The sequence below is a fragment of the Eucalyptus grandis genome, chromosome 5, assembly GCF_016545825.1.
Source record: "Eucalyptus grandis isolate ANBG69807.140 chromosome 5, ASM1654582v1, whole genome shotgun sequence".
Classification (NCBI taxonomy): Eukaryota; Viridiplantae; Streptophyta; class Magnoliopsida; order Myrtales; family Myrtaceae; genus Eucalyptus; species Eucalyptus grandis.
The window spans coordinates 2,930,257-2,948,800 of NC_052616.1; the positions used below are offsets into that span (position 1 = coordinate 2,930,257).

The following is an 18,544-nucleotide window of genomic DNA, read 5'->3' on the forward strand; positions in this document are numbered from 1 at the left end:
AAGTTGATTCTCAACCACCACCGATCGATTAGTTTAGCCTCTGAAAAGAAAAGGGACCACACGATTGGTAGGGGAAGGGGGAATCTATGCACGACAGGTAAAGTTGGGAAAGAACTTGCAAAAGGAGCAATATAATAGAAATATTGGCCAAAAGACGGACGGTAATATCTTTTAAGGTACTCAACAGGCACTCTTTTAACTCTTCAAGGTGCATCTTCACATTAGTTATCAAATTCTTTTGGTATTGCAGGTATAGAAACTTGTTCTTCTATTTGATTATTTACGACAATGTCATGTAGTTCTGCAAAAAGTTGAAGAGTGTTCCTATGAAAGCACCCCTGAAAAGAATGAATTCACTTAGGCACATCTTCCTGAATGGTAAAATTCCATGTCCCTTTAGGTAGGAACTTGTATTCAGATAGTGTCACTAATGGTTCGATCATCAAAAGTACAAGAAAAAGGAAATGGGTAGACTTCAAATACGGACAAAATGTTCTGTGAAGACTATAACGGGCTTTACATCAACCATTTTGGTAAAAGTCTTCCATTTATTATGTGAATGTACAGAAAACCATCACCATCACAATAAGCTTACAAGGTCAACAAGGGGCTTCTACAAATGGATGTGTTTGAACTGAACAACTCCATACGATGGATAGTTCTTGAAAGGCGATAGGGACATTAGATGCTTCATCGTTCAATTTAACAATTCTTTGTTATGTAAACATACACTAGCATTTAATATTGTAACTCTCCTTTACGCATCGGGGAAATGAACAGTGAATTTCTAGCACTAACAGTTATGGCCGACGCCCACTAGCCATGGGGCAGCAGCCACAGGCGAGGAAGGTTACCAGCGGTCGACAACCTCGCGTTACTCTATGTGAATAAAGATAAATTAGGAAAATACTTTGCACAATCAAGAAGGAAGATTGGAATATGGGCATGTAGGATTCCAATAGCCAACAGTGATTTCTTTAAAAGAGAGAAAAAGGCTGATTCAGGAGGAATACCAGGCCACAGCTCAGCCCAATCCAAATGGACCAGCAGGATCTCTCCATCAATAAGCACCACCATCACCCAGCTTCCTCAAACCGAGCCCAAACCCATCAACCATCACCGGGTTGACTCTGAGATGGGTACGGCGACCGGCGACCGGCGACCGGTTCTCCTCACCACGAACTCAGTGAGTCGCCGTAGTCTCTGGTAGCAACCAGTTTCGTTTTCCTTTTTGTCTATCCCCCGTTCTTCTTTTCTTTCCATCGTTGTTGTTGGTGGTGGTGGTAAGTAAGAACGAAATTGAGAAGAACCATTCAATCCATTGGCGTAGACCATCACCAATTCATCATCGTTTGTTCACTGAGGAGGCAACCCACAACAACACCGGCAGCAAAAGATGGCTGCTTTGGCCTTCCCTCGCCACATCCGCACCCCGCCAAAGCCTTCTTCCTTCAGCAACAAACCGAAAGCCAAGGCCAGAACGAGAATCTCCGTCCGATCTTCGCTCGCCCCTCCTCAACTGGGTTTCTCCGACCCTTTCGTTCTCGAGCTCGCGGAAGCTCTGGAAGACTCCCTTCCCTCTCCTTCTTCTCCAAAGCTCTCGCCTTTACAGAGAATCAGGGACGCTTCCTCGGAAACCCTGTTGTCGACTCCGTGGCCTTCGCGCAAAGACGAGCCCTTTCGCTTTACGGACACCTCCTTCATCAAGAACTCCACCATCTACCCTGTTTCGCGCCCTCCTCCGCAGAGTTTGGAAGCTCCACCGGCCTCTTGCGAAGAAACCCAGTTGCCCCAACTTGCCATCGTTGATGGGTACATTGTGGACTTCGGCTCCAATTTGAGCGGTTTGCCCGATGGGGTTTATGTGGGCAGCTTGTCGAACGCGACCTCAGAGAGTCTGGTCGAACGAATTGGTGAGTTTGTGAGTGGTTTCGATTGGGGAGACTTGTTTTGGTCCATAAATGGTGTCGGGGCGCCTGATTTGGCAGTCATTTACGTGCCTGCCGGTTGCCGGGTTGAAAACCCAGTTCATTTGAGGTATTATTCTGCTGAGGCTAGTGATGAAGGGTCAAACAGATTGCCGCTTTCGAATCCGAGGGTGTTTGTGTTGGTGGAGAAAGGAGGGGAAGTTGATATAGTTGAGGAGTTCATGGGTGGTGATGGGAATAGATGTTATTGGGCTAATCCAGTTCTAGAGGTAGTGCTTGGAGAAGGTGGGAAAATTAGACATTCTTATGTGCAAAATCAATCTCCATGTGCTGCTCATATTAAGTGGACTTCAGTTCAGCAGGTAACTCTTTGAAACTTTTTGTTATGAGTCAATTTTTTTTCTTTTTTGTAGAATTCTTGGTTAGATAGCTGAGCTCCTTGAAGCTTGACATTAATGTTAGAAATGTCACAAACCTGAACATGTGGGGATGCTTGCAAAGTTGGTGCTTTTTCATCTGCAGTTGTAAGATAGAGGAATATCCGTTATGGGTGCAGACAGTCTATGATCTCCGGCTCTGATTGATGGCACAGCATTTGTCCATGAGAACTTGCTTGCAGTTGCACTTTTGAAAATATGTTCCCACAAAAACAGAATGCCCTCTTTTTCTGTGTGCATTTGATCATATATCTGCTAACTCAATCCACAATTTTGCTCGGCCTCCTTGGTGCATCTGAGTTCTGTTAATTGAGAGGTTGCTTTTCATGTGATTAATCTGATGAACTCCATCATTCTGTAGTCTTATTATTTTGTAATCTCCTTTAATGTAATCTGTTACTTGGTCTTCCTTCTCCGCTTGTCTTGGCAAATGACTTCCTATTGAGCTGTTTAATAGAGCAAAGTTGCAATAACAGTGAAGCCTTCCCGGATATATCGTTCATCCGGAAGGATTGCTTCGCCATGTTCTCTTGAATATCATTTCCTATCTAAGCTCCAACTACTAAGGTGTAGCGTAATTCCATCTATTAAGAAATAAGGGAAAAAAGGAAAAAAAGGCCATGTGTGTCTACTTAATGCAAGCATTGGCAAAGGAAACCTTGAATGTCTCTTTGATGCTTCCACTCCCGTTGATAGGATTTCTGTTTCCTTCTGATGGAACAATGCAAAACTTGAACCCCATTTTCCAGGAAGCAGAAAGTACTTATCAACTCGTGGAGGTTAGTAGTGGCGGGAAGTTGAGCAGGCATAATCTCCATGTGCAGCAACTGGGGCCTGACACTGTGACAGAGCTATCCACTTTACATTTGGCCTTCAATGAACAGACTCAAGATTTACATAGTAGACTAGTCTTGGATTATCCACGTGGTAGCTCCCGTCAGCTTCATAAGTGCATTGTGGCAAACTCACAAGGACAGGCAGTATTTGATGGAAATGTTAAGGTTAACAGGTAACTTTTACTATTTAGATTGCTTTTGTGTGTATATGTTTTGGAATCCATTTTTGCAGTATATATACATGCTTATCTCGCCGGTAGGCCATGTAATCATCTCATATGAGGGATCTAGTAGTTTTCATTGTGGATTCCATCCTCAGAGTACGTCTGCTATGTCGTTCAGTCAGTTGTAGAATATTAGCTTGCGCAAGTATTCCTGTTAGGCATTGGTGTAACGGTGACACACAGATAAAGATGGCAATTTCATTTTGTTGTCATATGAGAGCAAGTTTGATATGTATAAGTGTCATTTTCTATGAAACTGTTCCATAGGATGACTTTAAATTTTCAAGTAGGAATCGTTAGTATGTTAATGACTTTATCTTGATGTTCCTTTTGGGGATTTGTGCTGAATACCACAGGCATTCTAATTATTTCGTTGTGGAGTTCCCTCCGTCTATGGATCCCATCTTACTTGCTTTTGTTGCTCCCCCATCTCTTTCTTTCTTAGTACGTGTGCAGTTAGGATGACTCCTTTTTTTTCTTTCTGTACTTTTTTGACGAATTTGGAGAACTGGAAACTTATTCTGGCTCTAAGATAAATGCAATTGTTGGTCTTTTCCCATTTTCTGCTCCTGTCAATGTTATAGGATATTGTTTGTCTTGGAATTCATGCAACTTTTAACCATCTTTAGCAGAAAGTCATTTTAAGTTGCTGCGCTGCTGTAGCCAAAAATTGTTTCATCCAGCTGTTCTTAATATGTTTGCTCACAGCGATCACATATGGAGTTATCTTGATCTCATCATTCTGCAGATATGCACAGCAAACAGATGCGGGACAACTGACGAGAAGCTTGCTGCTCGAACCCCGTGCGACCGTAAATGTCAAACCCAACCTCCAAATCATAGCCGACGATGTCAAGTGCTCCCATGGAGCTGCTATAAGCGACTTAGAAGAAAGCCAGCTGTTCTACTTCCAAGCGCGCGGCATTGACCCGAAGACAGCAAGAAAGGCTCTAGTTTTCTCTTTCGGAGCTGAGGTGGTATCGCAGCTGCCCAATTCTTTCGTCCAGAAGAAAGTCGAGAATCAAATCAGGGAGTTGCTGGTTCCACGGTGAAGAGAGTCAAGAGACTGCCACTGCGAGGAGTTTTCAGGAATCTTGTGCCTTTTTTTTTATCATTTTCAATTCTTTTGATACTCCCTTGGGACTTCCTTTCCACCATGGATCCAAATTGTATTGCAAATATTTTTGCGGATTGGGAGAAATTGTAGATTTTGTGTGCACGTGTCTCAACTCATGTACTGATTAATAGAAGCAGTCAATAAAGCTCCCTTGTCCCGTTCCGGCCTAAAGTACGGATTTTGTCTTTGATCTTTGATATAGCTACCACTGTACCAAGAACCGTACGGAAAAATGCGTGTGCTAAGTGATAAAATGAACTCTCATCAGTGGTTAAAAAATGTCTTGTTTTTCTGAACGTACATTTGCAGTTTATAACACCATTTTACGTATCAATAGACTCGACCAATCCTAGTATAATAACATTACTCTACTGCTAAATGAACAATCTCAATCGCAGTTTCCAGTTAAGTACTTGACGGGAAATCAAACACGCAATAGGGTTAAGAAAACACGAGAGTCCCACATAGAACAAGCAGAGTCTTAAATGTCACTTTATAATATCTCCTCTTTGTTGTTTGGCCGTGTTCGTAGAAAGGAGAGATGGTTGGCATCTCCCCTGACAGGGACGGGAACAAGCCTTCGGGCTTTACCTGTTACCACACATCCGGTTAAGGCTACCCACCTCTTGGTGGATCTATAACCCAATTTTTTTTTAATAATCTCCGATTGTTCACTCTTTTCTTTCAACCTCTGATCATTTAATTAAATATTAATATATTTATAATCTCTGATTATTCAACTAAAGATTAATATTATAAATAATTTCAAATTAATATATTTATGATAAATTTTATTTAAAATTAATTTTCTTTTAATTCATTTGCCTTTGCTTCCTGGATTTCGAGCTTTTCAGATAAGGCCTGGCAGGAATATCTCACGTTCCTCCATCTGATATTTTCTCTCATTACAGGATCCTAAAACCTCTGCAGTTCGCAGAGTACCTCAACTCCCCTCCTTCGATATTTTTCCCATTTTCAAGATTCTCTCTCTCTGTAATGGCTGCTACTACTCTCTCCACAGCTCTCGACCTCCATTGCGCAATCTCGCACCAGCCAGACCTGAAAAGATCCAACCTTTTCCCTTCACCGTTCGGGCGGCGCCCCACCAGAAGGTTCACCGTCTCTTGCAACTCTTCCTCCTCCCCGCCGAAGCCTCCTCAGAACCTGTCGGAACTCGACCGGAAGAACCCGCCCTTGTCCGAGCAGCTCCGGCCCCTGTCCACGACCACTCTGTCCCCGGCCAAGACGGCCCAGACCCACGTCCTGAAGTCGAAGCCGAAGTCCACCTGGGTCAACCCGGCCCGACCCAGGCGCTCCGTGCTGAACCCGCAGAGGCAGAGGCGGTCGCACTACTCGCGCAATCCCCAGATTAAGGAGCTGAGGGCGTTCGCGGAGAAGCTCAATGACTGTGAGTCCTCCGAAACCGCCTTCTTGGCCGCTCTTCAAGAAGCGCCTAATCCGCCGACTAGGGACGACGCGCTCTTGATTTTGAATAGTTTGAGAGCGTGGCAAAAGGCCCATCTTTTCTTGAATTGGCTCAAGACCCAGAATTTGTTTCCCATGGAGACTATATTCTACAATGTCACAATGAAGTCTTTGAGGTTCGGTAGGCAGTTTGAGCTCACTGAGGACCTAGCCAATGAAATGATAAGGGATGAAATTGAGCTCGACAACATTACTTACTCGACCATCATCACTTGTGCCAAGAGGTGCTTTAAGTTTGACAAAGCCGTCCAATGGTTCGAGCGGATGTATAAGACCGGGTTGATGCCGGACGAGGTCACTTACTCGGCTGTTTTAGATGTTTATGCCAAGTTGGGCAAAGTTGAGGAGGTGTTGAGTTTGTACGAGAGAGGGAGGGCCACTGGGTGGAAACCTGACCCCATTACTTTCTCTGTTTTGGGTAAGATGTTTGGTGAAGCCGGGGACTATGATGGTATTAGGTATGTGCTGCAAGAAATGAGGTCTCTTGGAGTGCAACCTAATTTGGTTGTGTACAATACATTGTTGGAGGCAATGGGCAAGGCCGGGAAACCCGGGTTGGCTCGCAACCTGTTTGAAGAAATGGTCGAATCGGGTTTAATGCCAAATGAGAAGACGTTGACGGCACTCGTAAAGATTTATGGAAAGGCTAGATGGGCAAGAGATGCACTAGAGTTATGGGAGCGAATGAGGTCGAATGGATGGCCCACTGACTTCATTTTATACAACACATTGTTGAATATGTGTGCCGACCTTGGCCTTGTAGAAGAAGCGGAGAGATTATTTTATGATATGAAGCAATCTGACAATTGTAGGCCAGATAGCTGGAGCTACACTGCAATGCTTAACATATATGGTAGCGATGGAAACGTAGAGAAGGCGATGGAGTTGTTTGAGGAATTATCCACATTAGGGGTCCAATTAAATGTGATGGGTTGCACTTGTCTGATTCAGTGCCTAGGCAAGGCTGGGAGAATTGATGATTTAGTTAGAGTATTCAGTTTGGCAGTTGAAAGAGGGGTTGAACCAGATGATAGGCTTTGCGGATGTTTGCTCTCTGTTGTATCACTGTGCAAAGACAATGAGGACGTGGAAAAGGTCCTTTCGTGTTTGCAAAAAGCCAATCCCAAGTTGGTGGCGTTCGTCAAGATCCTAGAGGGAGAAACCACCGATTTTGATATGATAAAAGAAGAGTTTAGGGGTGTGATCAGCAAAACAGCAGTTGAGGCCAGAAGACCCTTCTGTAATTGCTTGATCGACATTTGCAGAAACAGAAATCTGCATGAGAAAGCCCATGAGCTTCTCTATTTAGGAACTCTATATGGCTTGTACCCAAGTCTACATCATAAAACTGCTGATGAATGGAGTTTAGATGTTAGGTCACTCTCTGTTGGTGCTGCACATACTGCACTTGAGGAGTGGATGAAAACTTTGTCGAGAATTGTGAAACGTGATGAGGCATTGCCGGAGTTATTTTTCGCTCAAACAGGTAGTGGAACACATAAGTTCTCTCAGGGATTAGCTAATGCTTTTGCCTCTCATGTGGATGAACTCGCTGCACCTTTTAAGCAGTGCGAAGAGAAAGCTGGTTGCTTTGTAGCAACTCGGGAGGATCTGGTGTCTTGGTTGCAATCCAGAACCCATCGGCTGTTGCGGCATAGAGTATCTGTAGGTCTGAGACTCACCCCCATGAAATGCTTATAAATGTCAATACTTGGCTCTTGCGACATGATGCTTAACTATTTCATATATGAGCAAGTCCTCTGCTTTTTGTCCAATTTGGCTCTTGTGACATCTTATCAGAAAGTTATAGAGATCAGCGTGTCAACAAATAATTTCTCTGCCTTGCTGAATGCTATTATTTGGTTCTCTGATGGATCTAAAGGAGTAGACAAAAATTCTTACAGAGAAAGCCGCGCATTAGGGTTTGAACAATGATAGAAGGATTTATTGATTCACAAGCAGTAGTTTAGGCTTTTGGAGTTCATCTTAACTTGCCCAGTTTACCACTTTATTGCACTCTTTATCTGTCTTGTTTCTGCATCTGAAACTATCTATACAAAGTCCTTTTCAGTTCCTTCCCTTTTAGTCGTCTTTTCATTTGCTTAAATCATTTTCTTCTCCTCTTCTTTTTTGTGACTTCTGACTGTGCCTGAATGCATCCATCTGGTGCCTAGGCTTTCTCTGCTGTTCACTGGTGTTTCTTGAGTCTTTAATGCTACTCACAATTTATCAGTAATGAAGCAAAGATTGGTAACATTGGCAGCAGGAATTTTCGACCGAACTATCGATTAGTAATCGCAAATCCCACATTACCCTGTTAGTGTAGTTCTTCACAAGGCGAAAAACCGATGCTGCCTATAAAGAGAGAGAGTTTGAATATCAACGCAAGTATGCGAGAAAGAAGCTACTGAAGAAAAAGTTATGCAGGAGTCGGTAAACCGCGATAAAGATGCTTAGTCTGCACCGGGAACTTCTTTCGCTAAACCGTGTAAAAAAAAAAACAGAACTTGTGATCAATTCAGTCCGGGCGAACTCGAAGACAATCGCATATCGGGGTAGACATTGACCTTAAGATATCACGGGAGAAGGGTGGTTGTTCGCACGGTGTTTGATTCAGATCAATCGGGTCTAGACGAGGATATCCGTCCGACACGCCCGACCCGAGTATCGACTCGGCTCCATTAATGTCTTTCTAATTGGCTCCTGAATGCTCATCAGTGAAAGTCATCGCCCCAGATAAACGATGGTTCGTGGGAAATGAATGGCAGCCTCAAGTTGCTATCAGTCCGACTCATATCGATGACGATGGCCATTTGCTGGGTTTTGCCCACGATTGACGTTGCTCACCTGCTCAACTACCATCAAGGACGATAGCACTTTCCATCCCAGATCCCATCCCTCCCACGCGTGAACAGCGCATTCCACCCTCATTTTGAATTTAAAATGATAGGATAGCACCCCAAAGTTGAACCTTCTAGGCATTCTAAATTTATCAATTCAGAAGGAAGGGAATATTTTTTTTTTAAATTCAGCCCTGAACTTTTCAGTATTGCTAAGGTGACCCTAAATTTTTACATGAAATTCTAATATCATCATTTTCAATCAATTGCCGCCGGAAGTTTTTGATGTGGTTATTTATAGGTTTGTCTGCGTAGGCCGGCAATGATTGAATGTCACGTTACAAATGACTGTAAGTGCTTCGTTGAATTTCTGTGTAAAGATTGATGATGACATTGATAAAATTAAAAAAAAAAAGAATTAAATTGATATATGTATAATTAATTTAGGACTGATTATGTATTACCACCATAATCAATGCAAATTACCTAAATAATTTGGTTAATTAAGATGTTTATTAGAGTTGAACTCGAGCTTAAAAAACACTTTTAACTCAAGGAGCTCGGCATCGAAATAATTGCATTGTGCTTATTTGCAGTATAGACACATCTATTTAAAATTTTCAACTTTAGCCTAGTTTTCAAATCAAAGCTCAAGTTTGACCAGAGCTTAGGCTAAAGTTTGTCAAACAAATCGAAACGAATCGACCTTATCAAAAGCCTTGATCCAAACGAGCCAAGGGCCCGAGTATTGACACGTGCGTCAAGTCTAGGGGTGAGCATAGTCCGGGTTGGTCCGAGCCACCCCCTAACCCTAGGACCAACTCCGGTGTCGGTCCTCGATTTTAGGACCGAGGACCGACCCTACGAGCACGGGGACCAAGGACAGGACCGACCCAATGGGTTCGGTCCGATTCCATGGTCAACCTGGGACCGATCGATAATTTATTTTGTCTTGTTTTTTATACTCCCTAAAAAAGTAAACCTACAAATTCAAATTACACATCCATCGACAATGCGGCATTGTGCAACTAAACTATAAATACCAATACAAGATCTCAAATGAAGCACAAAGTAGATATCACTAGTCAAGTTGTGTTTGGAAAGCAAGGGCAAGCCGAGCATTAGGGTTTCTAATTAGGGCTTCTTCTTTTTCCTTTTGATTTACTCGGTGATAAGTGAGGCGACTGGCGCGAGTGGCGAGCGCAAGCGTCAAGTGTTGAGTGGGGTGAGCGTCAACTGGCAAGCGGCAAGCGTTTAGTGAGGCCAGCGGCGAGCATTGAGCGAGACTAGCGGCGAGTGGTGAGTGGCGAGCGTTTAGCGAGGCCAGCGACAACAGCAAAGGGCGAGTGGTGAGTGGCGAGCGGCACGAGCAACGCGCACGGTCAAAGGTGAGCGGTGCGTGCAACCAGAGGCGAGCGGGATGTTGCTAATTTTGATTTTGGCAAATTGAAGAACAAAGAAGACAAAATGGAAGAGAACGTACTTTAGGGAAGAAAGCCGTGAGGAGATTTACGGCATAAACTTCGTGCCATTTTGGACGTCGCGAGTCCATGACTATGAGGAGTCCTTGGTCCTCACGGTGAAGAATGTACTCTGGAGTCTAGATTGTGGAGGAGGAGGCCGTGAAGACCTTTACGGCGTAAACTTCACGCCTTTTGGAATTGGATGCCGTCCCGTCTCCATGATTTGTGAGCATGAGGAGTCAACAACTTTAACATCATTTTACTTAGGTTTGAATATATAAAAGAATTATATATAATATAATATAACATAAATTTTACTTAGGTTTGAATATATAAAAGAATTATAAATAATATAATATAATATAATATACGGGGTTGGTCGGGGTTGGCCGACCGATCCAAAACTCGGGCCAGGACCAAGCAAGCGCGTTGGCCCCGACTCCAGATCGGGACCAACCAGCCGCGCGGCGTTGGCCCGGACTTCGGGGACCAGCTGACCGACCTGGGGCTTTCTGGGAACCGGGCCAAGACCCGGCAGGGTTGGGCGGCCCAGGGTTGGTCCCGGGGTCGACTCTAAACCGTTGCTCACCCCTAGTCAAGTCCCAGTCGACCCGATCCGGCATAAAGTACAATCTGATTTCGATGTCAAGGTGGTCGGTGCCAATTTTTGTAAATTACCGTTTCGTCCTGGGCTCGGCAAAATGCAATTTCGAAGAAGTCGCGGGGAGAACTTGTAAAATCCGAAAAAGGAAAGGTCAAAGTTGTAAATCCGAAAAGGGAAAGGTCAAAGTTGTATTTCCTTATAAATTCTGGCATCACGGACCAAACGGCCCTAAAATCGCCATCGTACGCCCCGAAAGCTCAAAGGTACGATTTTCTGTGTCTCAAATTCCAATTTGAATTCGCGTTCTGGTCTCGCGGTCATCTATTTCCTTTGAGCCATGCGTCCGTTGATCCGCTTCAATCCCATTTTCCTGCTATTTTCCCGGGAAAATTTAGCGAGAAAATGAGGAGGAAGCCGGTAAGAACGGTCTTCCTGGTTCCAAACCTGCGTCGCTGTCCGTTCTTCGGATGATCCTACGCTGTGGTTTCATCCGTTTGATGTTCGATTGACTCGATTTGGGATTTTTCCTGTCTTCGTCCCGATTTTGCGATCTAGGGTTTTATCCTCTTTGGGGGTTTTTCTTGCATAGCCGCAAGTTGTTTTCTTTGACTTATCTTTTCTCGATGCTTGCGCGTTCTGAGCTTGGGAATCTAAATATAGGGCTCCGTTGAGTTTTTTTCTACGTGAAGTCGGATGTGGGGTGACTCTGAAAACTTGCATTCGTTTCGATCTTGTATCTGCTTGTGGGTAGATTGCCCGAATTCGAATCGAGGTACAAGGAGCTTGATTTTCTCATTGAAAGGGGATGCTGGACGTCTGCCTGCTCCTTTTGATGATGTGTCGAAGGAGTCGGAGCTCGAATCGCATTGTCGAGACGAAGCGGGTCTTCTTTTATCTTATGTCGCCGAGTATGATAGTCTTTTTTATCGGGGCATTGAGAGGGAAGTACTGCCGCAGCGGTGTTCTAGTTCTCCAATTGGATTCAGTGAGATGCCAGAAAGGGCCTTAGTAGTATAGTGGATCTATTTAATGCCTTACCTTAGTGCTAGTCTTGAGCTGTAGCATTGGAGGTTAGAATTTATGGACCTTTACAACTGCCGCGAAAAAGGAAAACAAGAAAAACTTGAGAAATTGTGACATGATTTATGTTCATTAAATGTGGAGGACAAGTTTGTGCCAGATTGTAGCTAGATTGTGCATTTAAAAGCCATGAAAGGCCTCAGAATATAACATGTGGAGGACAAGTTTTTGCCAGATTGTAGCTATAGATTATGCATTTAAAAGCCATGAAAGGATTCGGAATTTTTATTTTTCTTTGTGTCGTTAAGTTACCCATGTAGCTGATTTTGAAGAGATGGGATTGTTTCTTATATTGCAGGAAAAAGTTTATAGTATATGGATAACAAATCACCACCGTGCAAGGAGGTTGCTGACGAATTGACTCGGGAGTCACTTATCGCGATCTCTTATTTAGAACCGGATAACCCTGCCAATATGAATGTTCAACCTAAAAGCTGCATTGTTGCAAATGATGATGCAGTGACTGATGGTGACAACACCGAGAAGTACAGGTCAGAGCTCATGTCCATCTCTGAATTGCCGCCGCCTAATACTTCACCTGTTGCTGTGGATCCTTGAGGATTAAGGGGGTTTCAATTTCTTTGAAAGACCATTTTGACTAAGTGACAAGCTTGCTTTGATGTAGAACAAGTGGAATGTCTTTTAATGCTGCTTTCTTCTTCTGTGGAGCTGTCAAATTCTACTGAAAATATGTGCAGTATCGAACTCCATGTACAAAAGTGATGTATGATCAGTTTGAGAAAATGCACAAAGAAATTGGTTTGAGCTTTACTATATCCTTGCCTTTTGTCTCTTATTTGTCTGATTTTCGTTTCAGGAGGGTGACACAAGTATTCTAGATCCGATTCGATCATCTCATTGTTCGCTTTGTTTTACCTCCAGAAAACCTTGAGACCTATACTCAAATACCGAACCCAAAATGCTACTCTGATGAGTTAGTCTTGGTTATGTTTGCTTGCTCAATTGGCCATCTGCCTTTGTGTGGTGGTAGCCTTTGCTGTGACTGTTTATTTTACATGTTTCCCACAGAGACTGAGATGATCTATTCTTCAAGACAGCAAACTGCTTTCAGAGCCCAAGCACGAGGCATCATTCATGCAAGTTTTTTCTTATGCCTCTGCGGGTGCCGAGAACTTTATTATCTCTGTAGATAAGTCAGTGCTGGCTCCGCACTTTGCCTGTGATCTTTACTGGATTGCTTATGTTAATTTGCAAAGGATGCATCAGCTAGAATGCTGGATTGATGATAAGTTTGATGGGTTGCTGCTTAAACTTCTGAGCCATTTTCGTGGAAAATTCTTTCTCGATTTCTTTACAGCCTAAGTACTGATCCAGATTCCAGTTCTCGACATCTCATGTTTATATAAGCTCAACTATAATGTGAAAATTTCCGCGGCTCTAGGATCCTTGGGCTTTCGTTTGCTGAACCAGGATCCGTGAGCTTCTAATGGGAGACAGCTATCGATCAGCTTGCATCATGCTATTAAGTCTCTTCTCTTGCTCTGCTGCATACAAATTGCGGCCGTTTGAATATAGTTACCCGGCGGCAAAGGACTGCTGCTCTTGCACAAGTGTATCGTCGGGGAAAGCATGCGCATTACCAAAAAAATTGCACGGAAGTTGCATGTAATTTCAAAAAAGCGAGCTACAGATCTCTATATCGTGAAAAGCCCCTACCTACATCAACGACATAACACGATAGGGACCTATCGTCTCTCATGCTAGAATCAATAAAAAAACCTTTCTGTTTATTCATTTAACTGGTGGCCTAGAACCGACACTACTTGAAAGGCGGAAGGGATGCTAGTAGACAGAAACACCACAGAAGTCCATATCAAACTCTGCTGCCAAAATCTAGGAAGCAGGGAGTGGATTTTCTCCAAGCAAATTGCTGCAGAACTCGTTGATCTGGTCACTGAACGAGATGCCGAAGATGGGTAAGGGGAAGATCCATGTGAAGCAGTTTGTGGGGAGGCTGCCGATGACCTTGCAGCAGGCGGGCAAGAACTTGACGTTCTTCTCCACCAGCGACTTCACGAGCTGCTCGGTACACCCTTGTACGTCTCCAATGAACTGCCAGCATTTGGTCGGATCCCCCAAGGCCAGAAGCTTTTGGCTAGAGATGTCCACGCTTGCGGTCGGAGACGGAGCGGGCGAGAAGGCCATTGCGGCCACTGAGAAGGTCAGAAGCAACAACGCCGGTAGTGCCGATACCATGTTGGCCAAGCTATTGTCTCTGCTTTCGCCGGAGCTTGTGCCTGATCTGTCCTTCTGCTCCTGCTCGGAGATTTGTTCGTGGTTGCTTCATGAGCTGGAGGTTTTCGGTTGTTTATGTAGGCTTTCATCGGCCTTGAAGATTTACTCGTTCTGTGTGAGAGAGAGAGAGGGGGAGGGAGTTACATGGAACAAAAGGAACTCATGTTTTGCACAATTTAAGGAAGATGAGTTACAAGAGACTTGCATTAACTTTGCTTTAAAATGTACCAATCAATGCCAAATGAACCATAATGTTACCAATTGCTGATCAACAGAAACTCATTGTTGTGTTCGAGATTCCGTCAATTAATTTTTTTTTCTTTTTGGTCGATCCTATTTATAACTCTCGTTTGTTTTTCATACTTTTGCCTTTCAAACGTGACATCATAATTCCAATTCTCCTCTCTTTGACTTTTGCCTCTGTGCCATTAAAAATGCAAAAGCCGAACGCAAAAGTTGAACCCTGCACCTGTAACACTAGTAGCACCAACTCCCAGTTCCCTTATTCTTGGGTTGTGTACCCAATTCTTCAATTTTAGAAAACAATAACATATGCTTATGCAGCCAAAAATAGGTTGTGAATTATGTCAAGACATAAAAATCTTTTGATTTCGAACATGTTTCTTTTTCGTTTCTTCATTTTATTTTTTTGGTGAACTTTTCGTTTCTTTATTGAATCTTACTCGAGTAATTTCGGCCCTCAGATCCTTCTACATCTCTCCAAAAACGTAGGAGCTTGCGCGACCGGCCCAACGGTTCCACTTGAGAACTTATAGAATCAAGAATACGAAGATGAAGATGAAGAATGACGGTAGATGATCCGTGAAGAAGTTTTCGATCTACGTATTTCCATTCAATTGAACAAAAGAAGATGTTCTCCATAATCATCAACCGATTACAATACCTCTCTCGTATATATGCGGAAAACGAGAGGACTAACAACTAGAAAAACAAACTAACTAACTTTCGCTAACAAACTTTACAGCTAAGCAAAACAGGAAAGCAATCTTGAGACTTTGGTAATCCGCAGCAATCTTGAGACTCAAAGCAATCTTGAGACTTTGGTAATCCGTGTCTTTGACATCGTATGATCTCCACCGTTGATGAAACTCATTATCCATGAGTTATCAATTTCTTCAACTCTTTTTGCTTCTTGACCGCCTTCCGGTGATCCACATCTATAATTGTCGAGGACTTCACCTCCCGTGATTGACTTCTCAATATTGCAGACTTGGCTTCGATCTTGATTCTCTAACATTCCCCTCAAATTGGGAAGAGTAAAAGATTCGATTCCCAATTTGGTTCGAGAGTAAGATGAGATAAGCGGGATAGAGACTTGGTAAATATATCACTAATTGTAGATGAGTAGAAATATAATCGAATACGAATAGATCCGAAGAGACTTTCTCACGGACAAAGTGAAAGTCAACTTCAATGTGCTTGGTTCGAGCATGTAATATTGGATTGGCGGTGAGAGAAATTGCTGATTTGTTGTCACAATATATAGTAGTAGGTGGTGAAGAGAAATCCCTATATCTCGTAGCACAAATGTGATCCAGTGAGTTCGGCCGTGGTCGAAGCAAGTGCACGATACTCGCTTCGCTTGAAGATCTAGAAAATGAGGTTGCTTCTTGGCCGACTGTGATAGTAGATTGGATCCAAGAAACGTGCAAAACCTGTTGTGGAACGTCGTGTTGTTGGACAACCAGCCCAATCCGCATCGAGAAACCATAGAGATGTACTTGAACTTTGAGAATGGAGATAGATTCCAAGATGTATAGTACCTTTGACATATCTAAGTACTCTTTTTAAGCGATGGAAATCTCCAACAAAAGAGGCTGTTGCATCTTTTGGAGAGAAGATTAGTAGCAAATGCCGATCCGGGTCGAGTAATGGTTAAGTATTGAAGAGCACCAACCAAGCTTCGTATTCCATAGGATCGTAAGTAGATTTGCGGTGTCGGCCATGGAGATTGATCAAGAGGGCAGAGGTGTTGAGACCGGGTTTGCGTCGGCCATATAAGCTCGTTTCAACAAGTCAATAGCATATTTAGTTTGACACGAAAGAGAGTCTCGTGAAGTTCGTTTGGCCTCAATACCCAAAAAATAGTGAAGATACCCAAGATCTTTCATGAAATCGAAGACTAAGTTTCGAATAAGATCGGTTAAGAGATGTGGTGAACTCCCGGTCAAGATGATATCATCAACATATAGGAGCAAGAGAACGCGTATGTGAATTTGTATGTAGAACAAATAACGATGGATCAAAATTTGTCTTTGCGAAGAAACCATTTTCGATTAAAAACTTGCTGAATTTATCAAACCAAGCTCTTGGTGCTTGTCGAAGACCATATAGAGACTTGTGGAGTAAACAGACATGGTTTGACCGATGAGGACCGATAAAGCCAGTGGCTGTTCCATGTACACCGGTCTCGTTCAAATCTCCATGAAGAAAAGCATTCTTAACATCAAGCTGGTGTATTGGCCGAGTGTCTTATCATAGCAAGAGATAACACTATTCGAATTGTGTGTGTTTCACAACCGGATGAAAGTCTCGGTGAAGTCTAGTCCTTCTTCTTGGTGAAAGCCTTGGCGACTAGACGAGCTTTGAGTCCGTCAAGACCGCCATTTGTGTGAGTTTGGTCTTATAGACCCATCTGCAGCCTATTACATGCATCTCGGTTAGTTCTAGGAATCAATGTCCATGTTTGATTTTCAGCAAGTGCATCCATCTCTTCTTTCATAGCCCTATACAGCTTGATTAGCTAAAGCCGACTTGATAGACTTTGGTTCCATAGGAACCGGATAATCGCCTAAATAAGCATACTTTGATTTGGTTTTTGGAATTCCGGACTTTAGTCGAGTTTGCATATGATGAGTATTACTTGTACCTTGAGAGGATGAGAATGGAATTGGAGTTGGAGTGCCTTTCATTAGAACTTCCTTCAGCTCGTAGATCATTGTGTGAGGATAAGGAACCGGTAGTATTTTGTTCTTGAGAAATAGAACAATGTTGAGGCACAAAGCATCTATAAATTGTCCTTTGTCATTGTCTCATCTTGCATATTCCTTGAGGAAATGATCTCGAGATTGCTGTGACAAGGATGATAGGTACAGCAATCATGGAAATCGGGATGGATCCGTGTGTGGCCGATCGATGAGTGGATCTAGTAGCTGGTGACTCGGTGCTTGATGACTCAAGGAAATGTAGGCCTTCACTCCATAGTTTGTATAAGTTTGTATAATGTCCATATTCATTGATCAGCTTCTTTGTAAAAGGATAGGAATACTCATCAAAGACAACGTGCCTCTTGATGTATACACGATTATTAGTTGGGACCAAACATCGATACCCTTTGTGCCGAGTGCTATAACCCAAGAAGATACGGGGAAGAGATCGAGGATCAAGTTTATGACTTGCATATGGTCTTAAGCAAGGATAGCATGCACAAACCAAATACTCTTAAATGATCATACCTTGGTCATGTTTATGATGAAGTTTGCTATAGGGTGTGTTCATCTCGCAACTTTGGTGTGGGAAGAATGTTGATGATGTAATTAGCCGTCACAAATGCATCCACCCAAAATCTCAAGTGGAACTTTTGAGTGATAGAGCATAGCTAATCCAAGTTCAACGATGTGTCGATGCTTTCTTTCGGAGACTCCATTACGTTCCAGAGTGTGAGGACATGATATGAACTGTCTTATTCCATGATGACTCAGAAATTTTTGAAATCTAAAGCTTACGAACTCTCCACCTCCATCACTCGGGAAGATTTTAATCGATGATTATACTTTGTCGTTCAACTAGCTTCTGAAATTGAACAAATATATCATAAAACTCAGATTTCAACTTCATGGGATATAGCCAAGAGAAGAGACGAAAAATTGTCAACAAAAATCACATAATATCTAAACTTTTGAAAGGAAGATGGTGATGGTCCCCATATGTCACAATGAATTCTTTCTAATGGGGAACTTGATACGTAATCCGAAAAGGAAATGATAGAGCTGAACTTTTGGCTATTTGACAAATGCCGCAAACAACTTGAGATGAAGAAGCAAATTGTATAAGCTTCTGTTTTTGTAGATGCTTAACTACTTGAGCATTTGTATGAGCCAAAACGCTGATGCCATATGTCTTCACCGACTGTCTTTTGTCGCCGAGTAAAGAAGGCTTCGTGGTTTTGTGGATTAGCTTGATAAAGACCCCTAATTTTCCTTCCGAGCTTCACAGTTGTGTTGGTATTGTTGTCCTTTACATAAACACCAAGT

General features: G+C 42.9%; 2 protein-coding genes, 1 long non-coding RNA gene and 1 other non-coding gene across 4 annotated transcripts; all 4 read left to right on the forward strand.

Moving 5' to 3' along the window:
• Nucleotides 1-1,166: 1,166 nt before the first annotated feature.
• On the forward strand, nucleotides 1,167-4,713 carry LOC104443569 (protein ABCI7, chloroplastic). Its single transcript, XM_010057045.3, has 3 exons — nucleotides 1,167-2,290; nucleotides 3,115-3,374; nucleotides 4,174-4,713. Exons 1-3 carry the CDS (start codon nucleotides 1,397-1,399, stop codon nucleotides 4,475-4,477), a joined length of 1,458 nt encoding a protein of 485 aa, XP_010055347.2. The 5' UTR covers nucleotides 1,167-1,396; the 3' UTR covers nucleotides 4,478-4,713.
• A 351-nt stretch (nucleotides 4,714-5,064) lies between these two features.
• Nucleotides 5,065-5,195, forward strand: LOC120294205. The gene has a single exon (XR_005551696.1). It is a non-coding gene; the product is annotated as a U6atac minor spliceosomal RNA (small nuclear RNA).
• Nucleotides 5,196-5,398: 203 nt separating this feature from the next.
• On the forward strand, nucleotides 5,399-7,838 carry LOC104443570 (pentatricopeptide repeat-containing protein At5g46580, chloroplastic). Its single transcript, XM_010057046.3, has one exon. The coding sequence runs from the start codon at nucleotides 5,539-5,541 to the stop codon at nucleotides 7,726-7,728; it is 2,190 nt and encodes a 729-aa protein (XP_010055348.2). The 5' UTR covers nucleotides 5,399-5,538; the 3' UTR covers nucleotides 7,729-7,838.
• A 3,237-nt stretch (nucleotides 7,839-11,075) lies between these two features.
• Nucleotides 11,076-12,788, forward strand: LOC120293549. The gene is made up of 2 exons (XR_005551556.1): nucleotides 11,076-11,197; nucleotides 12,313-12,788. It is a non-coding gene; the product is annotated as an uncharacterized LOC120293549 (long non-coding RNA).
• The last annotated feature ends 5,756 nt before the right edge of the window (nucleotides 12,789-18,544 follow it).